Source organism: Melopsittacus undulatus, chromosome 3, assembly GCF_012275295.1.
Source record: "Melopsittacus undulatus isolate bMelUnd1 chromosome 3, bMelUnd1.mat.Z, whole genome shotgun sequence".
Taxonomy (NCBI): domain Eukaryota; kingdom Metazoa; phylum Chordata; class Aves; order Psittaciformes; family Psittaculidae; genus Melopsittacus; species Melopsittacus undulatus.
The window spans coordinates 8,505,303-8,532,528 of record NC_047529.1 but is presented as its reverse complement, the minus strand read 5'-3'; the positions used below and the strand labels follow the sequence as shown (position 1 = coordinate 8,532,528).

The 27,226-nt window shown below is 38.3% G+C and overlaps 1 protein-coding gene across 4 annotated transcripts in view; it reads left to right on the top strand.

Moving 5' to 3' along the window:
• KIF16B (kinesin family member 16B) overlaps positions 1-27,226 on the top strand; it is a 142,503-nt gene that overhangs the window by 20,162 nt on the left and 95,115 nt on the right. For all 4 annotated transcript variants that reach the window (XM_034060515.1, XM_034060514.1, XM_034060516.1 and 1 more), the window contains 9 exons: positions 1,569-1,685; positions 6,261-6,358; positions 6,944-7,053; positions 7,679-7,821; positions 9,177-9,345; positions 9,533-9,664; positions 12,950-13,125; positions 14,985-15,050; positions 19,294-19,353. In XM_034060515.1, the coding sequence (XP_033916406.1) occupies positions 1,569-1,685; positions 6,261-6,358; positions 6,944-7,053; positions 7,679-7,821; positions 9,177-9,345; positions 9,533-9,664; positions 12,950-13,125; positions 14,985-15,050; positions 19,294-19,353 (1,071 nt within the window). The remainder of the gene's footprint in view (positions 1-1,568; positions 1,686-6,260; positions 6,359-6,943; positions 7,054-7,678; positions 7,822-9,176; positions 9,346-9,532; positions 9,665-12,949; positions 13,126-14,984; positions 15,051-19,293; positions 19,354-27,226) is intronic.

The following is a 27,226-nucleotide window of genomic DNA, read 5'->3' as shown; positions in this document are numbered from 1 at the left end:
GTGAGAGTGACAATTTACAATCAAGCTACTCAGTTTGTATTTTTGGAAGAGAAACTAATAGATTTTTGATATGTGCTGCCCTTTTGTGACAGACCAGTGTCCCAGCCATTTGGTTCTGTCAAAGTCCCATCCTAACAATGTCTTTTCTTCCAACCTTGCGTGTTAAGCCTCTGTGTTCAGAAAACACTGACTGTAGCTGTTCTATCTACCACCTTGAATCACTTTGCAAGATAGAGACAAATCTTCTAAAGGGAAAATGCAGTCATAAGAGTAGTGTATAAAGACTTGGTGAGATAAAAACATGGACATAGAGAAAGGGAAAAAGGCAGGGGGGAAATATAGGAATAGTTACTTAGGGAGGAGAATTCAACTAAGATGCCACTTTTCAAATGACAAGTGAAAGGGAAATTGTGCTTTAGTTGATCTTTATACTCTTTCTTTTTGAGAAGTATGACTGATTACAGCATTGTAACTCCTTTGCTCAAGGGAAGGTCAAGTTAAGTATTCCAAAGACATGCTTGCAATTGAGCATTAATGATTAAAGCAATTGCCCATCACTCCTTCAGGGGAGGAGTGGTAGGATTATACTGTATATACCATTCACTGTTAATAATGACTTGTAGACCCTGGTTAATTTAAACCACGTATACTGCAGAGTAGTAGCCAAATTACGTGAAACATCTATGGGATTTTTGAAAGTCATGTCTGGATTTGGAGACCCAAGTTAATATTTTCATTGAGAGAAATGTGTTACTCCTTGCCCAGTGGCCAGTGGGGGTATGACTGGAAATGAGAGGTAATGATAATGAAAGGTCAGGAATCTGGGAGGGATACTGGAGCCAATATTACAGTGAAAGCATCTGGTGAGAGCTGAAGTTATTAGGTGAGAACAGACTCCCATATAATGGGATGTGAAGGAGGAATCGTTACCCGTTTGTAAATGTTGAGTGCAAAAGGGAAGGGGCTAGCTGATGAAGGAGGGACACTTACCATATGGAAAACACGTTTGCCAGCCTAAGAAGTATTGGTATGTAAAAGCCAGTTAGGGAGGAAATATGGAGAAAATGAGTAATTTTCTTGCACTTGATTAAAGCAAAAAAACCCAAAACCAACCAAGCAGAACCCTCCAAAAACACAACCCAAGGAACTGACAGGATCATTGAAACATTTCCTTTGAGAAGGGGCTGGGTATTTGCTGAACATGGAGAGCTGGCTAAGATGCAAAAAGCGAGGAGATATTAACGGTAAGGAAAAGTGAATGAAGTATTTGAGATTGCTGAAAGAAGCTGGAGCTATAAAAAGAAGTTAATGTTTTTCATTCTGTGTTAAGTAGCTCTCTAACAGAAAGAGAAGTAGAAAACATATTGTTGCAGTGCTGTAAACTAAGTATGGTAGTAAAATTTAGTATTTTATTTGAATTACTGATTTCCTGTCCTCTAGTAAATGTCATTGGTTGATGTCAATAGCTTATATTGCAGTAGTTTATTGTTTAATATTTACCATGCTGAGCTGATGAAAACTTTTTTCCCCAAGCTTCTGTTGTCTTAAAAAACTTTCTTTGTTTTCAGGTTTTCAAAAATCTGGGTACAGATGTGCTTAAATCTGCTTTTGAAGGTTATAATGCTTGTGTTTTTGCATATGGCCAGACTGGATCTGGGAAGTCCTACACCATGATGGGAAATGCGGTATGTTGTATCTTCACAGAATCATAGAATATCAGATTGGAATATCAGGCCTCAAGAATCATCTGGTGCAACCTTTCTTGCCAAAAGCATGGTTTAGATATGATGGCCCAGCATTCTGTCCAGCCGAAACTTAGAATCACAGAATAGTTTGAGGTGGAAGGGGTGTACAAAGGCCATCTAGTCCAATGGGCAGGGACATCTTCAACTAGATCAGGTTGCCCAGAACCACTTCCAGCCTAGTCTTGAATGTCTCCAGGGATGGTGCATCCACCATCTCTCTGGGCAACCAGCTGGAAAAGGAGCTATTTACCACCACTCTCTGAGTGCAGCCTGTTTTCAGTTCCCCACACACCACATGGACCACTTGTCTAAGACTGTAACATGTCAGTTCCTCTAGGAGCAGGTTGTGGGAAACAGAATAAAAAGCTTTAGAGAAATACAGTGTCTACTGCTCACCCCACATCAACTGAGTAGGTGGTTTTTTTTCTTCTACACCAATGAATTGAAATTATGCTATTAGAAGAGCATGTTCTTATGGAATAATTACTGATCCTGTCCATATACTACTGACCCATCATGTATCATACCTTCTAGTAGTAATCAGAGGTTTTAGGAGATGTTTCTTTTATAGGTAGATACTTAGGTGGAAAAGTGTGTTTAAGTGGTGCTCTGCTATGTTAGGCACAAGGTAATTTTTGTTCAGAAACAAACCCCAAAATTTCAAATGTAATTACTGATTTTCTGTGCTCAACTTGCAGGCAAAGAATATACTGATTTTGAGGACACAAATGATCAACCCTTTCTGAAGAGATCTGTTTTATAGATCTCTTTCGAAGGGTCAGAAGATTAAAATAGGTCCTTAACCCCTTTTAGCAAAAGTGAGGAGTACAAAAAGGGTGAGAGCAGCTAAATGTAAGTTTCAGCAAACCATGGTGAGATGATGCAGTAAGTTTGGTTTTCAGGATTGAGTTTTGTTGAGTACTTCAGTGTAGACCCTGGAAGAGAAAAATGTGATAGGAGGAGTATTTGACATGCTGTGAGTAAAGGATGGGAGTAGTTTCTTGCGGTTATCTCCATGACTGTCCAAGGACAGAAAGAACTCACTAAACTCTTGGGAATAGAGCAGTTCAAAAAAGGCTGGCTGATGAAGCCTGTTTGCCAGGCAGCCTCTATAGGTTTCACTCACTGATCATGGGGAAAAACATATCATGCCTTCTTCCAGCAGAATTGAAAAGGGGAATATTGCCACTTGTCTATCCTTAGATCACTTTTGAAATGTTGTAAGATTGGCCACTTTGCACCTCCTTTAGTTTTGGAGAGTAAATTAACTGCAAACCTTTCCCTTTCCATTGTCACAGAATAAGTAGCTTTATACTTAGCAAAATAGACTTTTGTAACCAGAAAGGATCTTATGACCTAGCTGTGGATTTCTGTTTCAGAAATTTATAAAAGTGACATTTTTATGAGGCTGCCTCACTATATCTAATGACTGTAATCATCAAGACATTTTGCAAATGAATAGGTGCTGAAGTTTGTTTGACACTATTCAATAATAAAGGTCTAATCTTCTTGCCATGATACATAAATACTTTAATCTGGCTTTGTACAGAACGTGTATAAAATACACTCAGCCTCCAAGTTAAATGCTTGAAAATTGATGGCCCTGTCAAGACTACAGTGCTGTAAGAAAACTTGAATTTGAAATACATTTTATTTTTTTCCCTACTTCTCCTTAAGAAGTATGAATTCTGTTTTCATTTTGATTTCAATATCAGCTGTTCTTTGCTCTGGGGGCTTCTTCATTCTTCTGCAGTACTGTGGGCAGCAATAATTCCAAGAAATAGGTGGACCGGTTAGAGTTAAGTCTTGAGCAGAGATACTGAAATGATCAGAGATCTATAAAATATGGTCTATAGGGAAAATCAGACTTGTGTATGCAGAGAAAGGAAGACTGTGGAGGAATAAAAGTCTTCCAAGATGTGAAAGGCTGCTGTAGAAAGGGAATAATTTGTTTCCTATGTCCAAGGTAGATGGGTAAGAAGCAGTACATAGAAATTGCAGTGAAATTTCATATAAGTAACATAGGCTTTTCATGAGAAAATTCAGCTCTGGAGTGAACTACTTATTTTAGTTCTATAGATTTCCATGACTGGAAACCCTAACCCAGAAAAAAATCCATCAAAGATGTAGTTGATCCTGCCCTGGAGCTGTACGGGGTGAAAATGTTTAAATATAGTTTCTAATAGAGAATGTACATTCTGTAAGATGTACATTTTACTGATAAAATATGCTTGGAACAATGTGTTCTTCCTTTCTCATCACTGTATTGCTATGGTTGAAGTTACTCAATTAAAGCTAGTATTTCCTGTTTTAAGACTCTCTTTGCAGTTGCTAGATTATGTCAGACACTAATGACTTGCCTAAAACTTTGTGATGGATCTTTCATGGTTTTTTCCTTGAGCTTTAATTAAAACTATTCAGGTGTTTCCAAGCATGAGATGAAAGAAAAGTCTTTTTCCTTTTCCCATGTTTAAAAAAAGCCTTAATGAAATAAAACATCTGTGGGAATTTCCAACATTAAACCCTGAAACTTTACCTAGAGGTAGTGTATTGGGAAAGGCAGCTCCTCTGTTACTAAAGTCAACTGTCTCAGACAAAGCATCATTAACTGCAAGTTTCTCCCTTAATCTAGGGGTTATTCGTTTTAGACTAAGGTATGCTCAGGTGAAGGGCTAGGTGTGATAGGAGGAGAGAATAGATTATTATTTCAAACCAACCCTGGTTGGGGAGGGCTCTGATTAAGAGGAGGAAGAAGCTGGAAAAGGGCAAAATGGATAGAGTATGATTGGAAAAAGAAGAGACCTCATGATGAATCAGAAATTATATCTGGACAAAGGAAAGAGGAAAAGGAGCTCAGAAATGACACCTGGAAGTAGATTGCTGGGACAGAGAATGCAGGGGAAACTGAAGAACGGGGACTAAGGGAACCAGCATGGGAGCAGAATGGAATGAGCTTGGGTGGAAAGGGTCAGATTTTATGTGGGATTCAGAGGAGAGGAGAAATGTTTGCCAGAGGAGGGTGCTGCAGGGCAGTCCACTGTCTTCATAGGTTTTTCTTTGCTGCCTGGTATCTGTAAAATCCCACCAGGCAAACTCTTGGGTGCCTCAAGTCTTGGGCTGTGCTTATATTGGATGTTTGGTCTGGTTTGTCCTAATTTGCCTCCTGCTTAATTGCAAAGGCCTTAACTCTAAGCAAGAACACTTCTTGCCTCAGTGGTGCATAGAATTAGTCTGTCGCATCAAATCTTACGTGGTTTTGATCTAGAGGCAAATTACAGCTGACAGACTGTTTTGTCAGCTACTTGTGAGTTTGCAGCTCTGAGCCCAAAGCTCATCTGTATATGTGTATGTCCTTTCTCTTCATTCCTTGGAGCCACGTTCACTCATTTCAGCTCTTAAGGAGCTTTGTTTGCTCTGCTCAGCAGGTAGTTGGTCATATACCTACTCAGACTGTATTGGAATGGGGCAGCTGGGAGCAAGCAGCCCCTCGTCAACCAAGGCCGCAGCTGCATGGCACTCTCCAGCTCCTCTCTGCTGCTGCAGAAAACCCTGGCTTTGATTTACTGCCTTGCTGCTTGGCTGGAAAGAAAGAGGAGAGCTGCATGCTAAGTCTCTGGGTATCTCAGTGTTGTTAGCTGTTGCCTCACAGCCTGATGTGTTTGACATCAGTGGTGGAGCAGCAGCCTCACCGGGATGAGGCTCAATTCTCAAGCATTTTCAAGTGCCAGCTTAACCTAGCAGATGACATCCTGCTGCTGCTGGCTGCTGTGTTAGCTGAAGTGGCAAGAACCCTGTAATGGATAGTCACAGTGCTGCTGGTAAACCGCATCGTCCATAGGGATCTCTGAGAAGGAATATGTTTTTTCAGTTTGCTTTATTAAACCAACTGAGTACTTAATGCATAAAAACTATTTAACTTCAGAGTTGAGCATTTGGAAGCTAAATATCCAATTTAATTTGGCTGCGTTGTGGGATACAGTGAATGTAGAGTTTTAATTTTGTTATTGCATGCTCATTTATCCATTGGACCTGCTGCATCTTTCAAGACAGGAAGAACTGTGAGCTGGGGATTATGGCTTTGAATGAGAATGGCTTAAGGGTACATGTATTTGGCTCTTGTCCCATTTTCTGCAGATGTTGCCAAGTCCATAGTGAAATGAGATAGAAGAAGTTAGAAAAGATAATGTTGAGATAAGGCAGTGCATATGTTGCTCTGAGGAGCCAGTTTCTGCCTTCAACAGTTGGGATTGTTTGGACTACATGACAGGGGCAAATTATATCCCAATAGCAAAGAATTTGAGCTAGTATATACATTCCAGCACACACAGAAGGATTACAGGGGCAAGGTGACTGCAGTTAAATAAAGGGCAAGAGAGGATTTGCTGAAAGGTTTTGATTTCTCCCCCTTTTTCTGGATATTGGAACTCTCTCAACTACTGATCCTTGGGGTTTACTTTTTTAAAATATATATGTGTACATATATACCCTTGAGAATAAGAGCTGTTGTTATTCCAGGGTGATGCTGGTTTAATACCTCGAATCTGTGAAGGATTATTCAGCAAAATAAGTGAGAAAACAAAGCGGAATGAGGCATCCTTTCGAACAGAAGTCAGGTAGGTCTTGACATGTTGATAGTTTGCTGGTTATCAAACTAGTTTCAGTTACAGCCACTTTGTTCTCTTTATCTCTGAGAGAAACGTGTGTTTTCCAAATAACTTTCTATGCTTGGCCTCAGTCCTATAATTGATTTTTTTTGTTGGCAATCACAGTAAAAATGCGCAATAGTTCTAAATTCAATCCAATAGTTGTGCATTTTGCTTTATTTAAATGATAGTGAAGACGCCTTTGCTACTGGTCAGCATCTTCCTTATTGTTATCCTTTATTTCAGGCTGACATTAGGTGATCCTGATATTGCTAATGGCTTCTTCTTTTCTACTTGCTTCTTGCTTTTTTTACCTTTTCCCTTATACCAGTACACTGTAATCTTTACTGTCTTTGGATCTATTATCATAGAATCATAGAATAGTTAGGGTTGGAAAGGACCTTAAGATCATCTAGTTCCAACCCCCCTGCCATGGGCAGGGACATCTCTTTACTTCTCCAGGCATCTTGCTTTCAAACACAGCATTAATGTGGATTTCCTTTTTTTAGAGACTCTTGAATCAGTCAGTGATTTTTCTGATCCTTTTTCTTTCAGTTATCTGGAAATTTATAATGAACGTGTGAGAGATCTTCTGAGACGGAAGTCATCAAAAACTAATAATTTACGAATACGAGAGCATCCAAAAGAAGGGCCCTATGTTGAGGGTAAAAACACTTGTAGTGTTTAGCACTGGATATGCTATTACTTGTATGTGTTCTAAGATGTGGTGTCTAATTACACGGGGTATTCTTATATCTTAAAATATAAATGATGATGGATACAATGCTTCGATATAAAAGCATTAAAGGAGAATAGCCTCTTACTTTGTACCCCCACTTGCTTTCCCAATTCTAAGATTATTATACATGTACAGTTTTTATTTGTAAATTTCTAACACATTTTTAAATAATGTTAAGAGATGCAATTGGCTTTAAGACTTTGTTGACTATAATTTATAAGTCTTTAATGTTTGCGTGGAAAGAACCTATTAAGATCTAATTGTCTTAATCTGTCCTCTACCAGGGCGGGTTTGTCTCTAAAGGGATTATGCTTAGGTTATTGCACTAAATACTTTAGTAAGATCACATGGTTTTTCATTAATTTACTGTAAATGTGTAAGTGGTCCATTGTTCACATGAGGCCTCATTCCTTTCTGTAAGTGATAATGAAGTATGACAATAAACCCTAATTGCAGCAATACTTTGTGGTAATGAGGGTGATTGGAATCTTTTTTTCTAAAGACAGTGAAGTGCACATCTGAGAGTGCTGTAACACTCTGCTTTTCTTTAGATTTGTCTAAACATTTAGTGCAAAACTATGGTGATGTAGAGGAGCTTATGGACGCAGGAAATATAAATAGAACGACGGCTGCAACTGGAATGAACGATGTCAGTAGCAGGTCGCATGCCATTTTCACAATCAACTTCACTCAGGTAACAAAACTAAAGCCTCTGTCTTAATATGTGTTTAAATTCAATAATTCATATGGCAATTAAAAAATCAGGTTAAGTAGGCAAGTATGGGTAGGTAATGACTATGTTGTTACGATCGAGAAAGTTGAAAGTGTAAAAAATACTGTTTTGAGAGTTATAAATACATTTATCAGTGATTATAATATTTAAAATTTACTGTGTAATGTGATTGCTTAAAGTATTTAATAGATTTTGAGTAGATAATTGTTGGGACTTTAGGCTGGATAACAGTGACCAGTGCTGGCATGCTACACAATACTCACTCCTGTCACAGCAGTGAGGAGCATGTTGGGTGAGACCAGCCAGAGCTGAAGATGGGCTATCTTTTATACTGTGCTGTTCTCCAAGGTTCATGGAAAAATCTGTCTCCGTGGCCCAAATCGTAAAGTGTAGAAATGTTTTCTGAGTGTTTTCTTGCTGAGTCTTCATCTGTTATTGTTGGAAACCTTTTTATATTCCTTATTTTATACTGATGGAATAATGGAGAGATTTACCACATTTTCTCAGAGAATAGTGATCTGTATGGAGTAAACTCATTTTCTAATGATTCCTGCTTTTCATTGTGTTTTTGGGGAGGTCTTTTAGACAGTCCATGGATAACCTGGTAGATGAAGTGGAGGTAGTGTGGAGATGGTTTGCTCTTCTGATGGTACTTTTCATGTCTCCCCCCCACACCAGATTTACAGACACACAAAATGCTGTGCTGTTTGCTAATGATGAGTTGCTCATTGCAGTGCTTTCTGAAGAGGATGAGTTGCAGGCAGCAAAAGGTTTTGTTCCACTGTTGTACTGTAAAAGTAGAAGGAAGTTTGGAATAGGGTAATCTGAGTTGATTTATATGAATTAAGATAAATATTAGGCAGAAGCCTTAGTTAAAATTGTAGAATAAAATTGCGATTGCTACTTACTAGAACTTGGAGGCAGAGAAGGAAGTGAGTGTAAATGCATCTGTGTATATTATGGCTTGTTGAAAGCTAAATATAAATATAATATGTTAAAAGCTTAATAAAACGAATGCAGCGCATGTTCACTGTGCATCATGTAAGTACCAATTCACAGTTGGTGTATGTCCATAAGTGGCTAGAAAGTTGCAAATGTTACAATTTATAGACATAACTACTTATGTGGGGGTTATGCAGCAATTCATCATTAAATACCTTTCTGTGGCACCACTAATACACCTGTCTTCTGAAGCTCTGCTATTGTAAGCAAGTTAAATTCAGTCATGACATGAAAAAGGCCACTAGGTTGGCTTCAGTAAAATCACAGAATTTCATAGCTTAACATACTTTTCTTTGTATTATTTTTTTCTTTAGGCTAAATTTGATTCCGAAATGCCTTGTGAAACTGTTAGCAAGATTCATTTGGTAGATCTTGCTGGAAGCGAGAGAGCAGATGCCACTGGTGCCACAGGGGTTAGATTAAAGGAAGGAGGGAATATTAACAAATCCCTAGTTACTCTGGGAAATGTAATTTCTGCCTTAGGTAAGTCTCAGTTTTTGGGGCTTGGCTGTTCTGGGTTTTTTTTTTTTAGTCACTAAATACCTTTCTCTTTATTTATTTACACTTCTGTTCATTTTTACGTATACAAATAATGGCCTAATGCATCCTGGTTTTGAAAATGAATGAATATACCTAATTGCTGCTTCTTTTTCCTCCCTTCACATCACAGCTGATTTATCTCAGGATGCAACAAATCCTCTTTCAAAGAAGAAACAAGTATTTGTGCCTTACAGGGACTCTGTGTTGACTTGGTTGTTAAAAGATAGCCTAGGAGGAAACTCTAAAACGATAATGATTGCCAGTAAGTGTTTTTAAATTACTTTTCTTTGCATCCTGAACAGTTTGTGCTGTATAGTGGCTGTAAATATTTAGATTCCAGATGCTTTGTTAAGGCAGAACATTGGTTACACATATTAATGGGTTTTTTCTTTCTAAGTTTTCTAGTAACGCTCTGCTTTTGCACTCTGCAGAATCTCTTCCACCAGAGCTATATATAGGGTCTCATTGTGTATATGGAGACAGACTAGTTGTTTAGCGATGTCCTGAACAACAGCAGGTATGCCTCCTGAATTTGAGAACTTCATTTTTCATATGCAGGTTGTCTGTTTGGGTGCATCTATCCCTGGCTATTAGGTCACAAATGTAGCAAGGCACCCAGGTTGTGTATGTACAGTGCCAGACATTTGGTTGCTTAAGTCTTTCACACATTCAGATGTGTGTGCCTAATTTCATGCATTTGCTCTGACCTCTGCCTCACTGCTGTGTTTCTTTGACTCATGCACAGTGTAATGATTAGCTAATTTGACCAGTTAAACTTCAAGTTATAGTTCCTGCTTACTGCTGAGGTTCATTTGCTTTCCAGACAGCTGTTACTCATTGTTAATGTTCAAACCTGGACCTAGGTAAAGTCAGGTACTTCTGTTCCCTTATACTTCTCCCCAGGCTGAAGACGACCCCCAGTAGAAAAAGAATTCCAGCCTGGTGTATCTAGTCAATAACAATGTGTGAATCAGTTTGTTTTTCCAAAACTGTGTTTTTGTTGCATTAGTAGCAGAAACAACCTGTCTCTTTTGACATTCAGTATATAGGACTGTCATTTTTATTTAACCTACTTTTTGAATGCACACAGCATTTTAACTTTTTGCCTAAATTCATTTATGATCAGTCATCTTTTCTTTTTATGATTTTATGGTCCAGCAAACTTGCAGTTTGCTTCTTATCTTCAGGAAGCTCTGAAAGGATTACTTGGTTTAAAAACCTACTTATGGCATATGTAGTTCAGATTTTTCAAGGAATTGGAATGGGAATTCTGTTCCCCCCAGAAGTGAAGCTGGGGGATGTTTAAGGATTTTGGATGCTGGAGATGTAAGGAGTGAAGAGAAAAGCAGCTCTGAAATTTCTTACTCATTCCTGCTCAAATGAAATGCAGTTTAGCTGACACAGTCCTCTCTTGAAAAGGTGAGAGAGAGAGCAGAATTGAGGGAGTAAAATACATTGGATCAAATTCTGGTTCTTCAGTTGTTTTCTTACAGTCAAATTTTCTGGATAGCAGTTCCCTTGTTACATGATTTTGGGAGTGTTTTTGGAAACCATGCCACTTTTTTCCTCAGGCTGATCATAGTAGTACCAAAAGAGCATCTTGAACCAGACTCTGCTTTTTCTTTCCTGGCTGTTTAAGTAACACTGTGCTGGTGTCTTTCTTCTTGATGCTTTTTTTCAGTTAATGGTTGAGTAACTTTTTTGACAGAGGGATTGGGAAGAGAGGTTTTAGAAAAACCATGAGCTTTCAGTGCCTATACTAACGATTACAAAACCCAGCCGCTTTTTCAGCTACTTCCTCATCTATTAAGGATGCTTCTCCTAGGCAGAGCCCTGATGGTTGATCTTTTCTCCAACAGTAACTGTACTGGTAATGTGGCTGAATTGCCTAACAGAGCCTGACAAGCTGTCTGGACACATTTGGCCTGCCTTTTCTTTAACTAAACACAACAAAAGCAGGAAGATCATCTCAAACTGTAGGAAAAGCTTTTATGACAAAACAGAATTGGATGTATTTTTATATGTCTATAATGTATTGTAACTTCTTTTCAGAAAGAGAATAATTGAGTAGTGGAGTGGAGACAGTAGGTAAAGTAGGGAAGTAATGGTGTGAGCTAGGGGAAGTGTAGTCTATTGCCAAGTGCATCTCCCCTCATTCAGGGAGTCTCTACCACAAAAAGAGTCTTTTTGGGGTATAAAACCCCACCTCAGTCTCCCGCAGTACCACACACCCCTTTTTTCCCCCCCACCTCCTCACTCCCGGAGGGATGGGGAGGAGAACCGGAGGAATATAACTCCCACGGATTGAGATAAAACCAATCCAGCAATTAAGTTAACACAAATCACTACTGCTACCACTAATAAATCAATGTTAGAGGAAATAAATAAGGAGAGAGAATACGATACCACCCGCCAAAACGAGCCCAACCCGGAAGAGAGCTAACCCTCCCCCCAACTTCCAGTTACCTCCCCGAGCATGATGTGCTGTGGTATGGAATACCTCCCCGACTAGCCCAGGCCAGGCGCCCTGTCTCTCCCTCCTCCCGGCCTCCCCTCCTCCCTGGCAGAGCATGAGCTTAGAAAAGGCCTTGGACAAAACCAAACATTTAAGCAGTAACTCAAAAAGTACGTGCCACCAGTAACCGCTCCCAGCCTGAAAGTCAAAACACAGCACTGCACCAGCCACCAAGAAGGAGAAAAAATGACTGCTACTGCTGAATCCATTACAATTACTGTTGAGAGATAGAGGAAGGGCAGAATATTTTGGTTACTTTATTATTTTTTTCAGGTGTTTTCATATTCTGATTCTCTGAGTCTCTTGTTCAGTTTGATTTGTAAGATTTCTGGTCCCACATAATTTCTGCGTGGTGTTCTCTTCTGGGATTTTTTCGTATCTCTGTGGATGCAGCACTTATCTATATAAACTCCATTGTTTTTCCTGGTTACGTTGCCTGAGAAAATCATAGTGGTTTTTCTTGAGGCATCAGATAAATTCTGTATGCTGCCAGATGCCTGCAGCTCAGTAGAGCAGCGAGGTTTGTAAATTACAGAAGCTCTTCTCTTGTTTTGGTTCTCATGTCTGCTCTTTGTTTGAATGCTGTTTAATTTCCCTTCAAAACTTGGATTGAGCCTGCTGTGGCTTTACATGGAATAACTTTTCCATTTCGTGATTACATACTCATTTTTTATCCACTGTACTTGTAAAATAAAAACAGCAAGAAAGCCTGCAAAGTATCATATACAACACTGATGCTTAGCAGAGAAATGTAAATGTTAAGTAGATTGACAGCAAGATTACTTTACAATACTTGATTGTTGGAGCTGATTAATACACTCTTCTAATAGGGTGTTTATTTAAGCAGAGTTACAATAACATGAAAGTAGTGGAGCTAGGTGAAGAACTGGTGCAAATTGTAGCTGTACTGGTTAATCACGTATTTCTGTCTCTTCATCTGCATTAAGTTTATCTGACTTTTAAAATATAAACTAACTTTACCAAATGAAACATATGGTGCTGGATGAACTGTTTCTGATTTCATCTCCTTAGCTATTTCACCTGCTGATGTCAATTATGGAGAAACTTTAAGTACACTTCGCTATGCAAATAGAGCCAAAAACATCATCAACAAGCCTACTATTAATGAGGATCCTAACGTCAAACTGATCCGTGAGCTGAGAGCTGAAATAGCCCGATTAAAAGCCCTGCTTGCTCAAGGGAATCAGGTTAGCTTTACTTGAAATTTATGTGTAATTTTCCTTGAGTTATAACATCTATTTCTAGAATGTAATGAGATAATTATCTTTCATTATATTGATTTGAGTAAACAAGCTCTATGAGGCTATGAATGAATATTATTTTCCTGATTGAATCAGTTTCCATATGGCCAGTAGACTACCTTTTTTTTGCACAAGGGGAAAAATTGTCATCCCAAAGCTCCGAGCTTTCTCTTAATATAATCAGAGCTCGATTGCAGTGTGCTGTGGAACAGGTAGTCACCACAGCATAAAGAAGCTGAGCACCAACGTCTTTCCTAGGTCTAGCTGGTGGATGAAGAAGTACTTTTAACTAGTATCTTAAAAGAAGTAGAAAGGTATAAAATATTTAAGATGGACAAATGTGAAATGTAGGAGGTTTGAACAATGCATTTTGTGTTTGGCTGCACTGTACATTAGAAAGCATGTAACATGCTAAATATGTAAAAGTATTTTCACTTTTGGGAATTCACTTTTGTTCTTCTCTCGGTATTAGCAGCTATAAACATCTGCTGCACAAGTTCTGTTAGGCTTAATATCTCTTTTTCCAGGATGGTGAAGCCAACCAAATAATAAGGAATATGCAACTGGCTCAGGCCAGTCGTTGCTTCTAAATAATGTCACTCAGGACTGCTGTATTTCATACTTGAGCAAATAGGAGTTGGAAGTATCTGAAATGATACTTCAGATTTATTTCTAGAACTATCTGTTTTTATTTGAGATGGGCTGCACAATGTGAAATGTCAGTTCAGCACAGAATTTTTTAAATAGAAGGGTAGTACTTCAGCTAAATTCTGTGCTATAAAACACTTGCTGAAAAAGAAGATGGGATCACAGTTGGAAGCAGTAATAGGTATTGCAGGTGATTGGAGAGCTCTGCTTTGTTACAAACAATTAGAAAGCTTTATGGGGTTGAATTACTCTATTATACTGGTGTTTCTCTCATATTCTTTAGGAGGGGGAAATGCAATTTATTGTCAAAGTGTGATTTGATTTAGAGTTAGCAAAGTAGATGTAACTTGAACCCCTTTGAAGATCTCATGCTTTGACCTAGCTCCAGGCTGTAAAAGAGTGGATATCACTAAATAAATCTGGTTCAGTTGTAGGATGTGATACATGGCTGTGTGGGAGGCAATAGAGAACTTGCTTAAGTTAATTGAATTTGTGATGGTTGATAAAACAGCAGGTGGTTTTATGTATGCACAGTAGAATATAAATCTCTGTATAATTTCTTTTGTAGTTTTCCTTTATGTTCCCAGAATACTGCAGAAGTATTCTGTAGATCACTGAAGATACTGGTTACCAAAATACAGTGCTTGGTTCAGCATAGGTCACATAATAATGAGTGTTGGTTATGTGTACGTGTTGTATAGCAGTTTTCCTCTTTTAAGGCCAGTCACCTTCATATATTTTTATTAAAGATAAGTAAGATACATATGTATCATGGCAAAATGGTAAACTATTGATGCATAATAAATTTTATGTTTAGCAGAAATACAAAGATAGATGTATGAGGAATTACTCATTATAAACTTATGCCATGTTTTCAGTCATTGCAGCTATGTGACCGTGTGTGTACATGGGGAATGAAAATAGGACTCTTAAACTTATCATTTACATTTGTAATATCTGCTTTGACGAGATTTTGATCACTGTGTTTACAGTGTTTCAAGGTAAAATGACATATACTGGAGTTTAAAATACTTCATCCTAAATAATCAAAGAAGTTGAACAGTTGCATTTCTTTCATTTGATTCTGCCAGAAATTGTTATTTTTTAATTTCTTTTGCTTTTTTTAACTTGATGATGTTTAATTTTTACAATTTTAGATTGCACTCTTGGATTCTCCAACAGCTTTAAGCATGGAAGAAAAGCTTCAGCAGAATGAAGCAAGGGTGAGTAATAATTTCATAAGTAGCTTTTCAATAAAACCAAAATGAAGAAACAAAGAAAAGAAGGGGGGAAGGAGGTGTCTCAATGCAGGACTTGATAATTTTCAGAATTATTTTGTTTTGATACACTGATTTCCTTCCATCAAATAGCATTGTTTGGTGCTTTTTACAAAAAACCCACAAAACCAACAAAAGAAAACTGTGTGAACTTGTAATTTTGTTATACAATTAACATATGATAATGTTATAACATCCCTGGCAGGGTTCCAGGCCAAGCTGGATGGGACTTGGAGCAGCCTGGTCTAGTGGAAGGTGTCCCTGCCCATAGCAGGGGGGTTGGAACTGGATGATCTTAGTGTCCTTTCTAACCCAAACCATTCTATGATTCTAAGTAAGAACAAAGTATATCCTTGATACTTTTCATGCCAGTTCTATTTAATGAAAATGTTTGTTCTCAGGCCAGCTTGCCAAACTAAAAAGTGTGTTTGTAAATAGAGAGGAAAAAGCCACTAAATCAGAGCAATCATTACTCTGTAATCACAGTAACAGTGTGTTCCTTGTGTAGAAAATGCAGCAAAAGTTTTATGGGGAAAATGGGCAACTCTTACATGTTTCCAGGCAATCAATAACTTGTGTTGTGGGGGTAGGTTTTCAGAAAGTTTCAGTCTTTAAATATGATCTGTACAAATATGTTCAGTGCCTAGTTAGCTGTCTTTTCTGGGTCTGAGATCTAGTGTAGTGTGCCTCATCCCGAGTTGTTCTCATCACCCAGCTCAGTGTAGTCTGAGAAGAGTTCTCAGTTTTGATGCAGGGTCCAAAAGACTATAGAAGTAATGGTACTCCAATTTATCTGATTTCTGATCTTTCATTCTTTATTCTATCATTCTATGTTAATTCTTTTCTATATACTTGCTTGTTTTTAAAGCTACTGCAAACTGTTTTAAAAACATAGTATTACTCAGACTTTGGAAGAAGAAAGGAAAGTATTTGGAATCATTAAGCTACATGGCAGCAAATGCTTAGCTCTGAATACTGTCAACAAGATGACAATCAAATGTAGATATCACATCTTTAAAAAACAGGGACTTCTTAGCTGGTTTAAACTGGGACGTTTACACTGGTGCTGCTTGCACCTTTACAGTTGGAGAATGAATGCATTTCTTTGAGAATCCTGTTTTGACCTAAGTAAGTTGCATTGTATCTGTGCATTCTTCAGGATTCCCATTGGTCATACCAATTTATAAGGCATGTTGAAATACTTGTCAGTGAAATGATACATAAAATTAACTTTGTGACAAAAATGGGCAAAATATGTTTATTACTGTGAACTATAGCTGCAAAGTGGACTCTGGGCATCTCCATAGTTTCTGATAGGAATGCATTTTACAACTCTAGTACACACAGGAATCCTTCCTTTGTTGTATTGCATAATTAAGGTAGGACCTGCATAAGCTCAGTGTGAGTGTTCAGTTGTAAGTTGATTTTTTCATAGTCATATTAGGTTTTTAAAACTTTTTATCTGAAAAGAGATGAATCATCATACTATTGGTACATGTTCCTTTTTTTGGTGTAAAAATGAAAGGCTTTTATCTAAGAGTAGCTGAGTAATATACTCTGCTGCCTATATGCTGATTAGAGTACATTACTCGTGCTCTGACAGTAATCACTGCTTGTCCTGCACACAAGTGTTGGCCCTTTGCGTGGGGAGTATATTGAGCATATTTTATTATCTCTTGTCAGCTTCATTGTGTGATTACCAGTCATGATAATTACAATAGACATAATTACTGAAAATTCTTAGTAGATCCTGCAGTAGTTATAGCTTTTTTATATACTTGAATGAGTGCAATAATTAATTTGTTTATGCAGATCTGAAGACTTTTATCACCATATTTAAATCATCTGACAAATATATGATGGCTTTCTTTAATGTGTTGATTTGTCCTTATAGAAGAGCAACTTTGAAATTGTTTCTGAGGAATAAAAGTTGTTCTGGGATGGTGAATGCATTTAGGATAGACCTTCTTCATGTTTTCCTTTAATCTTTTCAGTATGTTTTTTGTTTTGCTATTCCCATTAGCAGCACTAGGAAAGATAATGATGCATTGTAAAGTGTGCTTCCTTTGTTGAAATCTTGAGATACAGGGAGAGGGGAGAAAAGTTTCTTTAGTTCTCATGGATTGATTTACAGCTGATCTGCAAAAGACAACTAGGAAAGTAGACTGCAAGTGGCAAATGTGGAGGTGTTTGGAAGAACTGCATTGAAGGCCTTTAATTTCTTGTTTACAGTGGTTTTATATGTAAAGTAATAAAGGGATGTAGCTGTTAGGGTTTGGTTTTTTTTTCTCAGTTTTTTTTTTCAGAGAAAATAAATTTAAATAATAAAAGTTTGTATATGTTTTTAGACATCAATATATTTAATTCCTGCACAGAAATCTGGTGATTTAGACAACGAAAGTGTGTGGGTATATATATACCTGTATATTTTCATTTAATGTGATTATGTTTCCAAGTCAGACAGAGTTTTGAGGTGAATCTGCCTGAAGCATCCTCTATGAAAGGTTTTGAAATGAGAACAACCTTTGCCAATATGAAGGCTAAAAAGTTAACTTATGAGATGGGCAACTGTGTGAGTAGAAAGGGCAGGGCAAATCCTAATCATTCTGTCAGTCTGACCTTGGAGCTGTAGAAGGTTATGGAGCAGATCATCCTGAGTGCCATCACCTGGTGACCAAGCCCAGTCAGTGTGGGTTTACAAAAGTCAGGTCCTGCTTGACCAACCTGATCTCATTCTACGACAAGGTGACCCACATGGTTGATGAAGGAAAGGCGATGGACGTTGTGTATTTAGACTTCAGTAAAGCATTTGACACTGTGTCACACAGCATTCTCCTGGAGAAACTGCCTGCTTATGGTCTGGATAGGTGTATTCTTCACTTGGTTGAGAACTGGCTGGATGGCAGAGCCCAAAGAGTCGTGGTGAATGGAGTTAAATCCTGATGGTGGCCGGTCACAAGTGGTGTTCCCCAAGGATCAGTACTGGTGCCAGTTCTGCTTCGTATCTTTTTCAAAGCCCTGGATGAGAGAATTGAGTGCACTCTCAGTATATTTGTGGATTACACCATGTTCGTGGGTGTGTTGGTCAGCTGAAGAATAGGGAGGCTCTGCAGAGGGATCTGGACAGGCTGAATTGATGGGCTATGGCCAATGGTGTGAGGTTCAACAAAGCAAATTTCAGTTCTGGGCCCCTTACTACAACACAGACGTTGAGATGCTGGAGTGGGGTCCAGAGAAGGGCAACAAAGCTGATGAAGGGCCTGGAGCACAAGTCCTGTGAGGAGTGGCTGTGGGAACTGGGGCTTTTTAGTCTGGAGAAAAGGAGGCTTAGGGGAGACCTTATCCCTCCCTTATAGGTTCCTAAAGTGACCTCAAAGGAGGATGGAGCAAGGTAGGGGTTGGTCCCTTTTCTCAGGGACAAGAATAAATGGCCTTAAGCTACGCCAGTGGAGGTTCAGATTGGATATTAGGAGAAATTTCTTCACCAAAAGGGTTGTCAAGCATTGGAACAGGCTTTCCAGGGAAGTGGCTGCATCACAATCCCTGGTGGTATTTAAAAGATGCATAGATATGGTGCTTAGGGACATGGTTTATGGGTGGACTTGGCAGTCCTGGGATTAGAGATCTTTTCCAACTTAAATGAATCTGTGATGCTGCACCCAGTGCTCTCCCTCTCCCAGTCTGTAGGACCTTTGCAAGCAGCTTCTCAGTTCTGTGCTCATTTCCCCCAGGTGTGTGATTTCTGCGTTGCAGCAAACTTTGCTCTGATTCTCTCCTGAAGGCTGCCTCTGTGCTTCTTCCTCTGCATGCCATCCTCTGGAGGGCATTTTAGCCTGAACATGCCTGCCTGCATGTTCAAGAACCATAGGAAAGGAGCTTGTTACAGCTAAGGGATCAATCCGTGGCAGTAGACCATTTAAGACTGATGAAGCACTTCATAGAACTCATAAATTTCTTTGCTATTATTTGAAGTGGCTCTCTTGTCCTTTGTTTCATTTTATATTATAGATAAGAATTTTGTGGGCTATTGTAGGAATGGCTACTTATTGCAGGAGCAATATGTTTAATCTAAATGTTTAAGTATTAAACTTCACAAAGAGCTGCATGAATGTTTTGTCCTCTCTGAGAATCTGTTCTCAAGGGCTTTGGAAGAGATGTGATTATTTCTGATATTTGTTTTCTTTTCTAGGTACAAGAACTGACCAAAGAGTGGACAAACAAGTGGAATGAAACTCAAGATATTCTGAAAGTAAGGCAAATAAATAAATTTCCAACTTGGCATTTGAACTAGCCTTAGTGGTCTTACTTCAAAAAAGTTCATGTTCTAAGTCACCCTCTTTGGCTTTTTATTTAATAACACAAAATTTTCTTGGTGTTGTTTTAGATTATTCCAAGGAATTAGTTTTTGAGGGCTTCTAAGGGTAAATATTCAGGCACAGTGGTATTTTTGAAGAAGATTTTAAATAATATTAATCAGGGTTAGCACAACTCTTTCTTTTCTTCATAGTGACCTCAGAGCATGAAACAGCTTATTTCTAACTAATCTTTAAATAACTGAATGTTTTCATTGAGTTGCAAATGAAGATTACCTGGGGCAAGGGCAAGTGGATCTTTCATCTCCTTGGTATTTGTATAGTATCAACAAGGCCTGTGAATAATCACCTTTTAACTTACACTTGGTATCTCAGTGACTATGGTACAGAGTGAATACAGATTTTTGCATTGACCTTCAGATTCGTATTTTGGTCAGAAATGGCTTGTGAACTTGAACAACTTTCGAATGGGATATCAGTGGGATCTCCTCTAGAAGGTCTTCAGATACATTTGACCTAAGCACAATCTGGAGTCCCAGGCACAGGGATTTTTGCAACCAATGCATGTAAGCTGGCCTGTGTTGTGTCCGTTGAATGACTACAGCTTACTTCTGCAGCAGTTAAATCCACACAGAACTCTCTCATGTTTTGAAAATTTAGTTCAGACCCAAGAGGGCAACTTGGAGATTTCCATACTGTGTTTTCTGCATGATGTAGAATGAGACTTATAGAATAGTTAGGGTTGGAAAGGACCTTAAGATCATCTAGTTCCAAACCCTCTGCATTGGCCGGGACACCTCACACTAAGCCATATAACCCAAGGCTCTGTCCAGCCTGGCCTTGAACACCGCCAGGGATGGAGCATTCACAACTTCCTGAGTAACCCATTCCAGTGCCTCACCACACTTACAGTAAAGAACTTCCTCCTTACATCTAACTTAATTCTTCCCTGTTTAAGTTTCAACCCATTACCCCTTGTCCTATCACTACAGTCCCTAATGAAGAATCCCACACAAGCATCCCTATAGGCCCCCTTCAAATACTGGAAGGCTGCTATGATGTCTCCACGCAGCCTTCTCTTCTCCAGGCTGAACCGCCCCAACTTTCTCAGCCTGTCTTCATACAGGAGGTGCTCCAGTCCCTGATCATCCTCGTGGCCTCCTCTGGACTTGTTCCAACAGTTCCATGTCCTTTTTATGTTGAGGACACCAGAACTGCATGCAATGCTCCAAGTGAGTTCTCACAACAGCAGAGTAAAACTTTCGTGTTCTCTGCATGTATTTTTGCTCTCCTGCTGCCCAGTTGTACTGGTAAGATTTTATATTGGCATTTGGCTTGTGATAAAGGTCATAGTCTGAGGTGGTACTTTAATGGGCCCCTTTATGATTCCATACATGCGTACAAGCACACATTTGTGCATCCACATATACACAGAGGAATAATTCCCACAATTTCTTTTCCTGATGCGTATTTTTTCCCCAACGTTTTTACTATTCTGTTAAATAAAAATTGTGAAAAGGAAGTTTAAGCTTTCATGACTTGCTGTATATGCTGAGCAAACACGTTTGGAGTGCAATTCCACCAAGCATTTAGAAGTAATCTTAAAATTCTCCTTATCAATGGCCTCAAACTTGGTTTGTGTAGTTATTTTTTTCCTGTGTATCACTTTTTGATTATTTTTTTTTAAGGTCACCACTTTGTCTTTTATCTGACTTCCAAATAACTTGAATGGCTCCTTGCTTAAAAATAAGAATAAAGCACAAACAGCATGGAGATAGAGCCGGGATGGTAACTGCTGAGCAGATGGTGTGACAGAATGGACTGTTTAATGTCTGTCTAGATACTGAACTGGGAATTAGCGTTTGCATATTCCTCAGAGATGTTTTGGGTCCAATATATTATAATTTGGGTTACATAATTTCTGTGTTATTTTGAAGCATCTATACATGCATCTCTTCACTCGGATCTGCATCAGGGAGTTCATTGTCACATGGAGAATTTGAATTTTGGTCAATTCTGAAAGTGAACATGATGTAGCATATGCGAAGTTTTTAAAGCTCTGTGTTGGAAATGCACTGATTCTTGCACAGAAATTACATAATTGCATGAGGTGTTAACTGAACAGTTCATATAAACGGGAAAGCTGCATTTGTTAATAGCTGAATATAAAGGGCTTAAACACAGAAGTTGTAATTCTACGTTTCTGGTACTGAGCTTTTGTTAATTTAATTCATCCAGCTTCTGTATTTTGCAGTTCCATACGCTGACATGTGAGTACATAGCATATATTTCACTTTTGGGTTAGGGGCAGTTGATAAACCTTTCTTGGCCCTGAAAACCTGAAAATCTGCAAGAGATTTCATGGTTGTACTGTTTTATTTTACAGTGTTTTACTGAAGCCATCCATATTTTTATTCACTTCTTGTTTAACAATTCCTGAAATCTCTGCCAGCGTAAGAGTGGAAAAGCCTGGAGGTTTGCCAGGCTGAGTTGCTGGAAAGCAGATTTTAAACTGCAGAGACCAGTGGCGTTTCTTGTAATGGACTCCCTAGAAGTTCACTGGCTTTTTTGTTTCATTATTGATGTGCCCCCCTTGCACACAGACACCGTACACACTGTTCATTTGTAAAACTAGAATGTCTCTGCACCCTGTGAGAAATGAGACTGTTCTCATGAATGTCACTGCAGTCACAGCTGCAACTTTTTCCGTGCCGTGGTAGAAGTTCAGTAACTTTCAGGATATTCTTCCTTCAGGTATTTAGAACTTTATGTTTGTATTTATGTTGAAAACCTGCTGCCTTCTTGCCTTCCCCCGGGCTTGCAGTCCTGAGGTAGTTGCTGCCTTTCAGTTCCTGCCTTACAGCAGGCTTGGAGAATTCAAAACCTTTTGCTTTTAGGTCTGTAGCACCTTTTGCACCAAATCTTTTAGGCAGTTGATTTTGAAAATTCATGTAAACTGCTGCCTATTACCTATTCATATATGCCTGCCAGATGCAAGTGCATTTGCTAGTAGCTGACTGGGATTTCACACTCTATTATATGTAGTTATGCTTTTCCAGACTATAAATATCAGAGGTCACATGGTTTTGAATTGTTCTCACAGGCTGATGGGAAATCTGTTAATGTTTAAATCCAAAATAATTGAAAGGATTTTGAATAAGCCTTGTATAATACAGGAAGCCAGATTCGTAGGGCACATTGGTGTCTTCTGCTAGATACAGAGATACTGCTGGAAAGTTACCTGGCTTTTACTGAATGCAGTGCTTTCATCAGGCCCCACAAAGTAGGATGCATACTGTTTTGCAGGGAAGATGCTCCTCAAACTTGTTCACCCTTGCCAGTTATTTTGAGCCTTGTTTTAAATTACATCAGCAATATCTAAATGCTACCTTGAAAATAATTCATAGGGAACAGAAAATACTATCCAATACTATCCAGCTAGAAAATACTAAGGAAGAGAATACCATGTGAAGGCAATTTTTTGATTTGATGGCTTAAAATTCAGTTATTTCAGACAGCACAGTGCCATGTATGCAGCTGACATGAACATCCCAATGTTCTTCCTTATTTCTGCTTGTAGCTTTTATCCCCTTTGATGTTTGTGTCTATATAGTCCATCTGAAGAAGCGGTTTTCCATCAGTGTTTTAGACTAGCTTGAACTATGTAATCCATAAATGTTATTGGTTCTTGATTTGGTGCAGAGCTGGCATGGCTGAATGCCATTATCAGCTGTGAACGTCTTGTTGTGGATGCTGTTGTCAGATTGGAAATATACTGAACTGGTGGTGGTAGTATTGGTAGTGTGCTCTCTTTCTTTGTCCCGTTTGGATGAAGCCCTTTTGCAGAGCAGCTGTCTGGGCTCCTCTGAAGTGTCAACTCATACCTAAATCCTGTTTTCATTGTACAAAGATTAGAGTGTTGGGGTTTTGAAATTGTGCTGACTCTATATGAAGTATTCTTTATCTCATAGCATGGCAGCTTCTTGGTGGTCTGAAGTGACAAGCATTGTTTCCAGTGGTGATGTTTGTTTTCATCCTTGACCTCACTATAGCACAACACAACATTCTAACCTTACTAACGTACTACTACAGCCTCTCCCATGTCCCTCTTTTTAATCAGAGGGAGGATATTATCATACTTAATCTAATAAATATGTGGAATGATGCTGCATTGAAAAACAAAGTGATATGGTTGATTTGAAGCCCATAGGCTTTGCGTTATTTCTTCAAGTGTCACCAGCTGTCAAAAGAATTGCACTTTACAAAACAGCACCATTTTACATTGCTTCTCTATCTTCAGTTGTCTTGCAGCCTCGGCACTTAGTTAGCTCTAGGATTTTCCTTTCATCTCATTCTTATTGAATCTTTCTGCAGATTTCTGTTAATGTTCTTCCATACACAAGCCCAAAAAGAAGAGGAGGGAAGAAAAACTGCTCTTTTCCTTCGTTTAGTTCTTTTTGTATTGTTCTGTTAAAGATCAATCCTGGGGTCTGTAATTTCTCTGGATGCTGTCTAAGATGTTAGGGTAACCTATCCAACTTTCGATTTTTCCCTTCCTTTGAGGCTTTAATTGGTACAAAACTTCTTTTGATGTGGCTGCTATATTTGACTGCATGTGTTGTCGTTCTGCTAGAGATCTTTTTTCTTTTACTGGCATCTTACTTTTGTCATCTTTTGTTCATGCTCCAATTTCTTTCCATAACCTTTAGCAGCTTTTATATTAATCTTTTTAAAATGTATACTTCTTTATATAATTCTCTGCTGTATTTTCTTCCCAACTTTCTTTTATGTTTCTTCTCCCCTTTACTGCTTGTGTAGAAATTGGTTTGACTTTTAGCTTTTGCCTTTTTGATGTATCTCATTTGTGCCCACTGTTAAGGTATTTAGATGATCTTTTTTACTTTTTAGTTTGAAGTAGATTTAGAGTTACTTTTCATTTTGTTATCCAGTATTTTGATTCTAATCATGTCATTAGCTTTGTGTGGCAGAGCTCAGCTGATGTCAAAGGATGCACAGATCTGGCTTCGCAGAGTCTATTAAAAGGACAGGATCTTTTCTCTGTGTGTGTGTCTAATTCTCATGATCAATAGTTTAACTAGTAGCTGCTTCAGCTGGCTTTGTCATGTTGGATTTAGTGACAGAGCCTCGCTTTCATCAGTAATACTAATTCTGCTGCAGCATTCTACCACATGTTGTGTAAATATTTCACTGAACTCTCTTTATTGTTTGATCTTTTTGAGTTTTGTGCCCTTTGGTCGAGTACTGGTTAATAGTACATTTTTATGCCTTAACATCGGTTGTTCCTACCTGGGGAAGAAAACTATGTCTATCTTTAAGCATTAGCATTTATAATTTTTTTTAATATGATGCCTTTTTGGGGGAGAGATGAAATACTCTTAACTTGCCACGATGAATAAAGACAGACCAATACCAAAGTTATTTTGGTAGACATACTTCTCTAAACAGGGGACCTTCCTTTCTTTAGAAATCTTGGCTATACCCAGCAAAAACACTAGGAGACTGAACCTCAAAGTAATTGTACTGCTCTTTGTGAGGTTCTGATTAGGGTGGCAGAAGCTAATAGATTTTGATTTTAATCATTTCCTTTCCATGCTGGCTTGAATACCATAGTGAACTCTGTCAAGAGCAGTTTGTTGTGTTCTATATAAATGCTGCATTAGTCTACATTTATTTGCATTTCCAGGTAATTTGAAACCACAGTTGCTGAATGGTGTTTAAACACCATTATCTCAATTCTTCTGCCTGAAGGCTGGGCATACATCACTGTTATCCTGTTTTATGGGATTTTGTTACTTCTTATTAACCTTGACTGGTTTGTCTCCTTTTCCTCTTCTCACTTACTTTGTGTTCTACCTCAGTACCTTGCCCTTCAGGAGCATTTGTTCTTTTCTTTCATTCTTTCATGTTTTTTTCATGTCTGTCTTTGTTTTAGCAACCTCAGTCCTCAGGTGAGAAGTGCTCTCAATTAACACCTGCTACTCACACATAGAATTATTGTGTTTATGAAATCCACTTTTTGATGGCTGTAGGGTAGAGAAGTTGTGCAAGCTCTTGGGCTCCTGAAGAACAAACCTCAGCACTTTTAAAAAGTACTTATATCAGTAATAGTGCTAATAGTCCATTAACCATGGCATGCGCATCATGTGCAAAAACCAGTACTTGTGACACTTCCCCATTTAATGCAATTAGTAGTCAACAGAATCTTGTGGGGTTTGTTACTTTTCCATAGTAAGACTACTAGAACATTATGCATAGACTACTAGAACCTAATGCATAATGTAGTCCTCCATTACTAGTGAATGGCTGTTTTTTTTAAATTTTAAATTTATAAATATGTAAATCATATAAAATTATCTGATGAACAGAAAATACATCTTGAGATTTGTAATTATTTGTATCAACCTCATAACGTTACCATTTTGGTTACCAATATTGGAAAAATGCCTATTATGATTTTTTTACAGAAGATGCCAGTACAGGCTTTAATCCTGCCCATAAAAGGTATGTGTGGCTTTTGACACAGGTTCTAAAATGGTTGTATTAGTCAAGTGAATAGATGGAGTTACAGCAATGGTGTGCATTTATATACGAGATGATGTATGCATGATACTGTATTTGAGCTGTTCATTTTCAGCATTGGCATATGTGTTTATTTGTATGTTTGGCAGGAATATCACTTGTTTCTAAGGTTTTTTCAAATTTCAGTAAGTGAATCATTTTAGTACAATTGTTGCTAGTTAGACATATTGGTGTTGCATTTTGGTTAGAAAGTCTGTTGGCTGTGTCTGAAACATGACTACTTTTAACGGGAGACTTAAATCTGTACTTCATATGAACAACTTTTATTTGTCATTTGATAACTTCCTCTCTTTGTCATCTGTATTAGACAACACTCATTACATACTTCCAATTTTTGTTTCCTTTCTACAAGCTGTGTCTTCTGCTTGAATTTTTAAGGAAGAGGTTTAAGAATCACTACAAAGTTAATGTTGGATTGTGTATCTATGGAGCTGGCAGGAAGAATTGAAGTCAGATGTTACTGCTGAATTTCTTTTCCTTTAGAAAAGTGGATAGAATAACAGTTGTCTTCCTGGGGATGTTTGCTTTCTCAACAATCTTTTGCCCTCCAACAATTATGGAAGATATGTACATTTATCAAATGGAATTTGTATGGGAAGGAAAAACGTACATTCGCATTAAATAGTCTTATTAGCATGCTATGCTTAATAGGATTCCCTTCAGCTGGCTTGTGAGTGTTGTGCAGAAGACAAGATACTAAGAAAGATTTGAAGGGGCTGGTGTTAATAATTCTTTATCTCAGCCAGAAATCGCGCAAGAAATGATAACAGCTTCTCTTTCTCTAGAAGCCCTTTTATCTGTGGTTTTGGTTTCTTCCACTAGATGTCACTGCACATACAAAAATCGTCTTCTTCTGCATGCTTAATTCAGATTTAATTCAGATATTTTAAGGCAAAATGATTTGCAGTATCTTGACTTTCATTGCTGAGCAGATCTACTGAAGTAAGTTTATGAGAATGCCAAAACATTGGTTTAGGAGCAGGTCCCGAAGAACCTGAGCAACTGTTCTGACAAAAATACTTCTGAACAGCAATTCACAGGTGGACTGCAGTGTAAAGTCATTATGTACATGCAAACTTACTGCAATTATTTGGCAGTACGTTTTTCAGTGCTCTTTTTCAAACGACTGTGTATCTGTAATGTCTGTCCAGTTATTTCAGCCATAGCCCTTAAAACATATTTATTTTCTTAACTTTGTAGCTCTGTTGT